The 13,183-nt window shown below is 38.2% G+C and overlaps 1 protein-coding gene and 1 pseudogene across 3 annotated transcripts in view; both read right to left on the reverse strand.

The window, feature by feature from the left end:
• The window catches only part of GRAMD1C (GRAM domain containing 1C), a 106,673-nt gene that overhangs the window by 25,239 nt on the left and 68,251 nt on the right, over positions 1–13,183 (reverse strand). For all 3 annotated transcript variants that reach the window (XM_024244018.3, XM_054550238.2, NM_001131897.2), the window contains 2 exon segments: positions 12,630–12,792; positions 5,776–5,913 (listed from right to left, as the gene is read on the reverse strand). In XM_024244018.3, coding sequence (XP_024099786.3) covers positions 5,776–5,913; positions 12,630–12,792 — 301 coding nt within the window.
• On the reverse strand, positions 1,506–2,509 carry LOC100456454 (vacuolar protein sorting-associated protein 26A-like; annotated as a pseudogene).

Raw genomic sequence — 13,183 nt, forward strand, 5'->3', positions numbered from 1 at the left:
TCACATCAGACAGAATGGCTATTATTAAAAAGTCAAAAAATAACAGATGCTAGTGAGGTTGCAGAGAAAAAGGAATGCTTGTACACTGCTTCTGGGAGTGTAAATTAGTTCAGCCATTGTGGAAAGCAGTTTGGCAATTTCTCAAAGAACTTAAAACAGACTACCATTTGACCTTGGAATCCCATTACTGGGTGTCTACCCACAGGAATATAAATTGTTCTACCATAAAGACACATGCACAAGAATGTTCATCACAGCACTATTCACAACAGTAAAGGCATGCAGTCAACCTAGATGCCCATCAATGGTAGACTGGATAAAGAAAATATGGTACATATACACCATGGGATAGTATGCAGTCATAAAAAAGAACAAGGTCATGCCCTTTGTAGCAACATGTATGGAGCTGGAAGCCATTATCCTGAGTGAACTACTGCAGGAACAGAAAACTAAATACCACATGTTTTCACTTACAAGTGGGAGATAAACATTGAGTACACATGGCCACAAAGAAGCGAACAGTAGACACTGGAGCCTACTTGAGGGTAGAGGGTGGAAGGAGGGTAAGGACTGAAAACTACCTATTGGGTACCATGCTTATTACCTGGGTCACGAATTAATCTGTACACCAAACTCCCATGACACACAATTTACCTATATAACAAATCTGCACATGTACCCTTGAAACTAAAAGATCAAAAACATTTAAAAAGTAGTATCATATAACTGTAAACAATGACTTAAAAGAACATAGATTTAAAAGACCCCCTAATTTTGGCCGGGTGTGGTGGCTCATGCTGTAATTCCAGCACCTTGGGAGGCCGAGGCAGGTGGATCACCTGAGGTCAGGAGTTCGAGACCAGCCTGGCCAACATGGTGAAACCCCATCTCTACTAAAAATACAAAAAAATTAGCTGGGTGTGGTGGCGGGCACCTGTAATCCTAGCTACTCAGGAGGCTGAAGCAGGAGAATCACTTGAACCTGGGAGGTGGAGGTTGCAGTGAGCCGAGTTCACACCATTGCACTCCAGCCTGGGCAACCAGAGTGTGACTACGTCTCAAAAAAAATAAAAAATAAAAAAATAAAGACCCCCTAATTTTATTTATTTTTCTCACCTGAAAATTTTTAATGTTTATGCTGATGCATATCTGAGTGCTTATCATCAAAGTGTGAAGTAAAAAAAAAAAAGCAGTTTAAGAAAGTTCCAGTGTTTCAAAGAGAGCATTTTTTAAAATGTATATACATGAAGAACATTTCATTATACTGTAAAATAAATGCAGCACTGTAAGATAAAGGAAGATTAATATATGGAGTTTTGGTCTTTCTCCCCTCTACAGCTGCAACCATCTTCAACCTGCTGAACTTAACTCAATGGTTACAGGAATTTTTTGCTTTTTTTTTTTTTGGTCTCCTATTCAGTTCACATTTCAGGCTGTTCAGCAGATGCCTGTGATTCTGGAGATTCAAATCACTGGTGAAAGTTTTTTCTCTGTTTCCTCAGTTTTTCAGGAGCTTTTCTTCAAAAAATGATCTCCTGCTGTTCGAAGTTTACCTTCAGTCTTCCTCATCAACAAACACGAAATTCAAAAAGTACCTTACTGAAACTTTTTTGTTCACATCTCTCTGATTGTTGGAGTAGGGTCATATCCCGCTAAAAATAGTCTCATTGGAATTGATTCACCTTTTACTGGTGCACCATCCATTATTTCGTATTTGGCGATTGTTTCTGTTTCTGCTGTGGTACAATTCCTGTGATCTGTTTTTTGATCAGTTGTAACTCCATATGTTGTATTTTTATTCTTACTACTAAGAAGTAAATTTTTCCAACAATTACATGCTTTAAATGATACTTTGACTTATTATATTCAAATTATATATGTAGACAATCTTCAATGCCCACTTCTATCTTAGTATAGTTGTCAACATCAGGACAGGTGGCAAGCTGGTGAACAATAAGATCATATTCTTTTACTAAAATCTGTCAGTCTTCTCACTATTGTCACTTTAAGAAAATACCTCAAGTGAACATTGGCACCGATGTCAGATGCATATGGCTTTTCAACTTGCATAAATTCAGAATCATAACTTCCTCTCTGAGTCAGTTCTCCAGGTAAGGCTAGTTCTTTCATTAGGTTTATAAATTCATGAGCATTACTCTTGTCATTGTAAAGTTTCATTTGACCTACAAATTCAATTCTAATTCCTTGGTGCTCTAGCCTCTATCCAGGTTGCTTAAAGGCTACTTTTACCTTTCCTGAAACAGATTCTCCATTATAAAGAGATGGTGTTTTTCTACTTTGCCATCTTCAGTTTTCATTTCTGTCATTTTCCTGGCTTCCCCATCATTAAAGACAATATTGATCTCACAAATTGGACCAAAAAAGCCTTCAAGAAAACTCATTGTCAGCATGGCCACCACATCCCTGCTACTTTACTCCTCTTCACTCAGGAGAACTCTCAGCCCCAGCTCCTTCTGCTCAGCACCCCCAATTTGGAAAATTTAGATCCAGTGGTAGTCATTTGAGGGCTGGAATTAGATTTAATCCACAAATAATTGATTATTTTTAAAAATCATTAAATTCTTAATACTTTTAAAAAGAAGCCTTTGAAACTCGATCTCAAGAAATACCAGCCCAGGTGTGGTAGCTCACACTTGCCCAGCAGTTTGGGAGGCTGACGTGGGAGGATCATTTGAGGCCACGAGTGTAAGACCAGCCTGGGCAACATAGGGAGACACTTGTCTCTATAAAAAATGTTTTAAAATTGGCCGGGCATTGTGGTGCACACCTATGGTCCCAGCGACTGAGGCTGAGGTAGGAGGATCACTTGAGCCCAGGAGGTCGAGGCTACAGTGAAGTGTGATTGCACCACTGCACTCCAGCCTGGACAACAGAGCAAGACCTTGTCTCAAAAAAAGAAAGAAAGAAATACAACTTTGATTACCAGGTAAAAAGTCAGAGGATAGCAGTATGCTTGCAGTCATGATCAGATTCTCTTTTGTAGTAAAGCTTCTGACTAATTCTAGGTCTAGCCAGCAACATACTTATAACTGTTTAGGTTTAGAATTAGCTGGAAGCCTTGGCTTTGCAAAGCCATTTATAACATCAGACAGTCGATATAATCATTGATATTGAAGCCAGATATATCAGAAAACAAATGCAGTTGTGTTTCAAAAAACAAACTTCATTTATCACCAGCATAGAACAACATCCTAATTCTTCCTGGGTCTTTTCAGCCATAAAAATGGCAGTGTAACATTAACAGGTATCCTCTCAAAAAATTCAGGGAAATAATGTATCCAGTTCTTCTGAAATACCAAGTCCTCTAGGTAGAAATGACTAACAAGTAAATACAAAATAGATTCAGAAGAAATATAATAAGTTAAATATTAGCTACTGAGTAAAGAGGAAGATTTATATCTCAGGCATCCCACATTTTCAAAACTGGAAGAACAGAAAAAATAATTTTTTAAAATTACAAAACTTATAATCACAAGACAATAGCTACTGACTGCAATCTCTTTGCTACTCTACCATCAATAATAAGAACAAAATTGATTTTGGTTCCTAGTATTCATAACAATGATATAATCTATGAATATATAATTATGTTTAGGCCAGGGACGGAGGCTCACGCCCATAATCCCAACTCTTTGGGAGGCCAAGGCAGGTGGATCACCTGAGCTCAGGAGTTTGAGACTGGCCTGGAGCAACATAGCAAGACCCTGTCTCTATCAAAAAAAAAAAAAAAAAAAAAAGCCAAGCATGGTGGTGCACGCCTGTAATCCCAGCTACTCGGGAGGCTGAGCCACAAGAATCGCTTGAGCCCAGGAGGCAGAGGTTGCAGTGAGCCGAGATTGCACCATAGCACTCCAGCCTGGGTGACAGAGTGAGACCTTGTCTCAAAAAAAAAAAAATTATGTTTACATAAAGGTTTCAAATAAAGGAATAATATCTAATGGTTAATAAAATACTTAGATTATAAACTAAATTGCAGCTGGCTGCAGTGACTCATTCCTGTAATCCTAGTACTTTGGGAGGCTGAGGGGGATAGATTGCTTGAGCCCAGGAGTTTGAGACCAGCATGGCCAACATGGCAAAACCCCTCTACTAAAAACATACAAAAATTATCCAGGCGTGGTGGCGTATGCCTGTAATTCCAGCTACTCAGGAGGCTGAGGCACAAGAATCGCTTGAACCTGGGAGGCAGAGGTTGCAGTGAGCCGAGATCGCACCTCTTCACTCCAGCCTGGGTGACAGAGCAAAACTCTGTCTCAAATAAATAAATAAATAAAATTGACTATAGAATAACTTTCTCCTTGACTATGTCAAATGACTCACTTTATATGAATCTTTGCTGCTGCTGCATTCTAATTTTATGTAGCAGGCTAAATCATGTGCTCCCAAAGTTAATAAAATATCTAAAACATTTAGGATAAATTCAGTTTCAAACTTTATTTATTTATTTATTTATTTTGAGACAGAGTCTCAATCTATCACTCAGGCTGGAGTGCAGTGGCACAATCTCAGCTCACTGCAACCGCCAACTCCCAGGCTCAAGAGATCCTCCCACCTCAGCCTCCCAAGTAGCTGAGACTACAGGGGTGCACCACCATGCCCAGCTAATTTTTGCATTTTTTGGTAGAGATGGGTCCAGGCTGTTCTCAAACTCCTGGGCTCGAGCAATTCACCCAACTCAACCTCCCAAAGTGCTGGGATTACAGGCATGAGCCACCATACCCAGCCCCAAAATAAAACTTTTTAACACATAATCAATGAAATTCTTCTTATGAGGATTTAACCATTAATTTCCAATTAAGAAATTTAACCAATTTCTTAAATGGAACTTTTTAAAATATATTTTCTTTGACGTAGTCCATAGATACTGCAATCTCAAGTGTACAGCTCCATGATTTTCACAAAGGGAATACATACATGTACCACCACTCTGATCAGGATATAGAACTTAAACCAGCATCCCAAAAGCTCCCTCCCAGTCTTTACCTACCTGACTCTCCACCACAGTAACCACTATGCTGACTTTATGTCCATAAATTTGTTTGGCCTGGTTTTTATCTTTATATAAAGAAATTATATAGCATGTACTCTTTTGGATCTTGATTCTTTTGCTCAACATTGTATCTGTGAGTTCTACTCATATTGTTACAAGTATCAGTACTTTGAATTTTTTTCATTGTTATATAGGATTCTTTTTTGGGAATATACACAATCTATTCATCCATTCTATTACTGAAGGACACTTGAACTGTTTTGAGTTTGGGACCATCATAAATAATGTTGCTATGAACCCTGTAGTACATCATTCAGAGTACAAATGTACCCATTTCTGATGAATGTATACCTAGGAGCGGAACTGCTGAGTCACAGAGAATTCATACCTTTAGTAGTTACTGCCAAGCCTTTTGGCAAAGTGGTTGTTCCAATTTGCACTCCACCAAAATTCAGTTGTTTCACATGAAACCATTTTGAATTGAGTTCAACCTAATTGAATTGGTACCTTAATGAATAAATATACTTTTAGTTTTCAAAAGGTCTGAACTTAATTGTTGGAAGCATGTGCCTAATTAAATAATTATACTGTTTACATGTGAATTTAACCAAACATTTGAATACCAGTTTATATACTGTCAAAATAAAATCAAAGCATGTCTAATTCTTCCTCCTCACAACACAAATCAGTTTATATATGCTCAACCTTCTAAGAATAATAGCATTCTCCCAAATTTATCATTAGGTAAGAACACAAGGACTAACCTATTATATTTCTAGAACTGGCAAATTTCTGCATAAAGCGTGAACTGGTGAAGAGCAATTCAAACATTCTGTCAGCACTGATATGAAAAATACGGTTGATAAAAAGTCTTCCATGAAGATCTTTCTCAGGAACATTTTCTGGAAAAACAGAAACACAAACCAAAAGAGAAGAAATCAAAGAAAGTTTATTTTAAGGCTTTAGGGGGTTTTGTGGGGTTTTCTTTTTTTATTTTGGGCATAAAATCATTTTTAAATATGATTACAATGAGGAGAACAATCCAGGACACTATTAAAACTCCAAATAGGAATTAAATATATACATATGTATGACCTATAACTCTGCATAACAATATATAGTTAACTAAACTACATATAATCAATATTTCAACTGTCAAAACCCAAAAGATACAGAAATATTTAACTTGAATGGTATCAAACGGCCATAATATGTCACTCAAAAGAATATTTCAAAAGGGACAAGGACAATATAGAGACACATAAGATAGTATCTAACATAGAAATTAGCAACTTCTACCTCTGAATGCTCACTCAGTAAATATTAATTTATCAATGGCTATAATATCTGCTGCACTTAGCTTATCAGCCTGAATAACGTTTCAACTTGACTTAATGTTCACTACCCAAAGACAAGAATGACTGTAATCACAACCTATTTTCAACACCACACATTAAAAGAACTAAGAAATCCGTCTGAAAAGTATTCATCAAAGCTAAATAATGCCCAATGAAATATTACATTTTTTCTGGGAATTTGATAATCATAATGATGTTGAAAACTACTAGTGACAAATGAAGAAGCAACATCTTGCTCACCTATTCTCATATGCCCTGGAAATATTATATAAAATAGCCCATACTTACATAGTGCTTACTATATGTTAGACATTGTGCTACATACCTTACAAGTATTGACTCATCTTATTCCCACTGCAATGCTATGAGATAAGTGGTATTATCATCATTATTTCCAGATGAGGAAACAGAATCACAGAAATAATTGCCGAGGCTCCATGGCTAGTGAGTGACTGACTTGGAATTTGAACCCACTCCAGCTCCAGAGCACACAAACTTAACATCTATTTTATACCACCAGAAGGAATTTAACTTAGAAGAACCAAACAGAAAAGAAAAAAAAAAAAAAACCTAGGAACAGAAGCCTGGCATAATAGAGGAAGTAACATAAAGCAATTCAATATGAAATTGTAATGATTTCAGGACCAGGATTACTTACTATTATTTCAAGGATGATGCCCCATGGATACAGAATAAAAATTGCTACAAAAGCTCCCCATGTTTCAGAAATCAAGCTCCAAGAATGATCTGGGTAAAGCATCTGTCAATATTAGTCAGGTTAAATCAAAGGGCAATAGTCTATGGATCAGAAAAACTCTGCTAGCTCTGGCTTCATCCCCAACTACTGCTATTTATCCCTCATTGGATGATTTGTGTCTCCCTACTTTGCTAGAGGCATAAAGGACTTATGGATATCAGATAGATATTGATTTGCTTCTCCCTTCAACAATACTCTATGTAGGCAAAAACTATTTACTGCCATTTCAAATAATGGCTCCTTCAGCGTAGAAATGAATCACAAAACTAGGCAATTTTGCTAAGCTTTGTGAGGTAACTTTCCAATTAGGCCTGGGAAACAGCTTTTTCTGACATAGAAGTATTATATGTTCACTGTAAAAATAATTCAAATATTCACAAAGGAAGAAAACAACTAAAGGTGATTCTGTTGATCTTGTTCATTTCCTTCACAGAACCTATCCTGACTTGTAGTTATACTAGTATTGATTTATTGACTTATCTTTCTCCTGCTCACTATAGTAGATCAACATACTATCACTAAATAAAATGATGTTTGGTTTAAAGTGATCTGCAATCTCCCTCACTCCCTCTAAACCCACACACATCCCCAATCTCCTGGGATGGTTTACTTTTTGTGACCTTTTCAATTGTCACTTCGGTTCATTGACTTCAACCATCTTCATAACTTCACAACTTTAAAAAAGTAAAAAAACAGATTCATTATTTTACCCATTTAATACATATAACAAGTCCAAGATTTTGGAACGTGCTTAGGGAAACCAGAGGGAGCACTTGATTTGCTATATAATGATAATCTAATAAGAAAAAAATCGCCATACACTTTAAATAAAACTCCCCAAACAGAGGTCTGAATGTTACATATACCTTCTTACTGCTATAAAGCCAAACAGCCTTTGCAAGGAGCAAAGTGTGATCAGAGCTCATGTGCAATAATGAATCTATACACTATTATTCTTTATTTCTAGATATGTACAATTTTTATCAGTTTTATTGTTATCCTTTATGCAACTTATAATGTTACTTTTATAGGAGTCTTTTTTTTTTTTTTTTTTTTTTTTTGGAGACAGAGTCTCACTCTTGGGATTAAAAGCGTGTGCCACCACACCCAGCTAATTTTTGTATTTTTAGTAGAAATGGGCTTTCATCACATTGGCCAGACTGGTCTCAAACTCCTGACCTCAGGTGACCCACCTGGCTCAGCCTTCCAAAGTGCTGGGATTATAAGCGCGAGCCAATGCATCCAGCTGAAACTACTTTGGAAGGACCAGTCTTATAAAAGAAGCAGGTGAGAAAGAGAAAACAAAAATCCTGGTTTTGGTGCTACTTACCTATTTGGCCACTGGGGGCCAGAGTAGATCTTCCTAAAGTCCTAAATTCAGGTAAACAGTGTATGACTAATCCATGCCTAGCCGCATACTAAAGCAAGAATGGTAAGGACACTAATAAAGCAGTCTCTATGCTACCCTTCATCTTTCCAAATGTCTCCCACTACACTGACTTCAATGGCAAGGATCTTACAATTTTAAGAAAAAGAGTCCTTAAAATGCCTACTTAATAAGTACAACAAAAAGCCTCAAGTAATTTGTACTAAATTTTCCTTTAAACAACTACTTTTATTATACTTTTTGCTTTCTCTTTCTCTCTCTTTCCCTTTCTCTCTCCTATTGGTGGTTACAAGAAAGTAACACAATCATAGTGTCTATAACATCTATCCTCAAAACCAAAACATAAAAAGTATTAAATCTTTTTTTTTTTTTTCTGAAGAGACAGGATCTGGCTCTTTTGTCGCCCAGGCTAGAGTGCAATGGTGCAATCATAGCTCACTGCAGCCTTGACCTCCTGGGGCTCAAGTGATGCTCCTGCTTCAGCCTCCTGCATAGCTAGGACTACAGGCACGCACCACCATGCCCAGCTAATTTTCTGTTTTTTGTAGAGACAAGTCTTGCCCAGACTGGTCTCAAACTCCTGGCCCAAGCAATCCTCCCACCTCAGCCTCTCCAAGTACTGGGATTACAGGCATGAGCCACCGTGCTCAACCAAGAAAAACCAAAATCTTTTATCTTTCTCAAACCTAAAAGCAGTATAACACACACAATCTATATTTTGGAAGTTTTTAAAATATGTTTTAAAAAATTAAATTTTATATTAAGGAAAACACATTAACATAGTAAACTTACATCTACATAAAATGGTTGGGAAATGGGCTTACATTGACTAACAATATTATTGTGTGCTGGGTATTATATATAATGCAGTGGAGATGTCTCTTCTTCAACCCTTCCAAGTTAAAGGTGCCCAATCAGGGTAATTCCCAGCCTCTCTCTACCCCTTTAACTCACTCTAACCATAGGAAGTAGATTATTGTTATAGACTGAATGTTTGTGTCGCCGCAAATTATTCTGTTAAAGCCCTAACTCCTGATGTGGCTGTATCTGGAGATGGGGCCTCTAAAGAAAGTAATTAAGTTAATTGGCCAGGTGTGGTGGCTCATGCCTGTAGTCCCAGCACTTCGGGAGGCCGAGGCAGGCTGATCACGAGGTCAGGAGATCAAGACCATCCTGGCTAACATGGTGAAACCCCATCTCTACTAAAAATACAAAAAATTAGCCGGGCATGGTGGTGGGCATCTGTAGTCCCAGCTACTCGGGAGGCTGAGGCAGGAGAATGGTGTGAACCCAGGAGGCGGAGGTTTCAGTGAGCCGAGATCGCACCACTGCACTCCAGCCTGGGGGACAGAGCAAGACTCCGTCTCAAAAAAAAAGAAAGAAAGAAAAGAAAGGAAGGAAGGAGGGAGGGAGGGAAAGAAAGAAAGAAAGAAGGAAGGAAGGAAGGAAGGAAGGAAGGAAGGAAGGAAGGAAGGAAGGAAGGAAGGAAGGAAGGAAGGAAGGAAGGAAGGAAGGAAGGAAGGAAGGAAGGAAGGAAGGAAGGAAGGAAGGAAGGAAGGAAGGAAGGAAGGAAGGAAGGAAGGAAGGAGAAAGAAAGAAAGAAAGATAGAAAGAGAGAGAGAAAGAAAGAATTAAGTTAAATAAGGTGGGTCCCAGATCTGGTAGAATTAGTGTCCTTATAAGAAGAGACACCAAACACTCTGGGAGGCCGAGGCTAAAGGATCAGTTGAGGCCAGGAGTTCAATACCACCCTGGCCAACATGAGGAAACCCCGTTTACTAAAATTACAAAAAATTAGCTGGGCGTGGTAGTGCATGTTTGTAATCCCAGCTACTCCAGGTGTTCCAGAGGCTGAGGCACAAGAATCGCTTGAACCTGGGAGGCAGAGATTACAGTGAGCCAAGATCACACCACTGCACTCCAGCCTGGGCAACGGAGCCAGACTCTGTCTCAAAAAGAAAAAAAAAAATACCAGAGAGTTTGCTCATGTATGCTCGCTCTCTCTCTCTCTCGTGTGTGTGTGTGTGTGTGTGTGTGTGTGTGTGTGTGTGTGTGTGTGTGTTGTCCCCTGCTCTGCTCCTCCCTCACACTTTGCTCCTCTATTCCTCTATCCACGAGCATGTGCTAAGGAAAGGCTATGTGCGGACACAGAGAGAAGGTGGCAAGCCAGGAAGAGAGCCCTCACCAGAAACCACCTCTGCCAAACCTTGATCTGGGGTTTCTATCCTCCAGAATTATATGAAATAAATTTCTGTTATTTAAGCTACCCAATCTGTAGTATTTTGTTATGGCAGCCTGAGCTACTAATACAGTTAGTAAATGTGGAAGGAGTATGCTGGGTAGGCTTGGCACACCTCTGTCCTTCTCTCTGGATCTAGATGCTCACAGAAGCTGGTTCTCCTCCAGGTGGGATCGTCCCTCCAGTGGGGAAGGAGGTTGAACATTGCCTGTGATTGATAGGTAAGTCCACCTCATTCTTCAGCTCCATCAGCAGCCCACTTATCTTTCACACATACCCACATCCGCTGACTTTGTTACTATTAGTATAAAAGGTGATGTTTTGGCTTCTATCTGACTTGCTCTTCATTTTCTTTCCCAATTTTGTTACCACCAGGGTGGTCAAGAAGGACTGCTATTTGTTGAGCCCACTCTAGACCCCATGTACACATGGATTACAATACAAAACAAAATGGATTACAATACAAAATATGAAAAACATCTAGAATATAATACTCACGAAATTCAGAAGGCCTTTGGGTCATGATTCTCTTTATCATCATATTAGGATTAAGCTTAATCTCTGCTGGCCCTCTAAAACCAAGTAAGTTTTCTGTTTTCTTTTGTTTTTTGAGACAGAGTCTTGCACTGTCACCCAGGCTGGAGTGCAGTGGCGCGATCTCGGCTCACTGCAACCTCCGCCTCCTGGGTTCATGAGATTCTCCTGCCTCAGCCTCCCAAGTAGCTGGGATTACAGGCATACACCACCACACCCGGCTAATTTTTTGAATTTTTAGTAGAGACAGGGTTTCACTACGTTGACCAGATTGGTCTTGAACTCCTGACCGTGTGATCCACCCGCCTCGGCCTCCCAAAGTGCTGGGATAACAGGCGTGAGCCACTGTGCCCAGCCAAATAAGTTTTTTTTAATGCCATATGAAATATTATCATCATTTATCTTTGTAATAAATTTCAAATACAGAATGTTCCTCTGAAAGTGAATTAAAGTCAAATGGAAATTTTTAAAATTAAATGGAAACTGACTACAGTAAAAACAAATCAAAGTTAGGAGCAATTATGATTAACTTTCCCTGCTCTTGCTTTCAAAAACTCATCCCATTATGCTAAAATATAACCACAGTCAAAAGCTTGCATCTTCACACAAAGAAATTTGAGTATTGTTCTGAGTAACATTGATGAGTACACTTTTTAAAAAATCATTTACAGAGAGAAAGATTTCCTTTCCAGAAGTTTTGAGAATCTTCTTTATTTCCTTTTGGAGGCTACCCAATAATTTAAATTAATATTCATGTGAGAATGCATCCCTGCCATAACTACTTGCTTTCATAATTATATACAAAACAAGTTTAGAAAAACCTTGCTAAGGTGTCTTTTTTTTAAAGGAGGAAAAGAGAAAATAACTTGGGCAGTATTGAAGTAAAGTAAAAAGAAAACTGGATGGAGACACCTGGTCATTAACTCAAGTTCTGCATAGTTAACTAGCTGCGTGATTTTAGATTTAGCTCCTGTAGGTCTTATTTTCCCTACCAGGAAAATGAGGGATAGCCTAAATGAAATAATATGTCACTCTACCTATGACGTGTGAGCATATTACACTGCCTGGTATATAGAATGGGCATGCAGGTTTTTATTAACACCACATTTAGAAGCTAAATACAAAGAAGCTTTTCAGATTCCAGGCTTCTGAAGACAGTGGGATACGTTAGATTTAACAGCCTCTTTCTCCTATTTTCTATAAGCTCCCATTCTTTTTTTGGTTCTTTATAGGGTGAGACTGTGTCTAATGAAACTAAATTCTCAATCTGCATACCCTTATTACAAAGATAAACATAAAAAGATGTAACTGAAATTTAATAAAATTTATAAGAAATTATTTACCTTCATCAACAGAATCTGAAGTGCTGCTTTTTTCCAGAGAAAGATATTCATTTTTATTCAAGTCCAGTGACTTCGATGGCACTCTAGTTAACTTCTTTTCCAAAGTTGGTAAGAGACTCTTTTTGGTCTGTTTTTCATTTTGGGACTCCTCTTTGCCTAATCCCTAAAAGGTAAACAATCCAGTTTCAAAATAAAACACAGATTTAGCTTAGATTTTGCAGTGAGAACTTTAATATTAAAAATACTTTGAAATATTGCGCTTCGAAGAATATTTACAGCATTTTGTTTGTTATACTTGCATCACATTTCCAATGCTATTAAATGTCGGTCCATAAAATACGAGTAAATAATATATACCATTCTAAAGTCATCCTACACAATAATAAACAAGTTTATGAAAAATATCATATAAAAAGAGCTTCACAGATCATGGAAATCACTTATGGAGAAGGGAAAGGGGACAAAGGACAAAAATAATAGAACAATCCATTCTTCGGGGTAGACAAGGGAGAAGAACCAAACCCAGTTAGCTTCCCCAGCCAGTGCCTGCCCCA

Source organism: Pongo abelii, chromosome 2, assembly GCF_028885655.2.
Source record: "Pongo abelii isolate AG06213 chromosome 2, NHGRI_mPonAbe1-v2.0_pri, whole genome shotgun sequence".
In the NCBI taxonomy this organism is placed as follows: Eukaryota; Metazoa; Chordata; class Mammalia; order Primates; family Hominidae; genus Pongo; species Pongo abelii.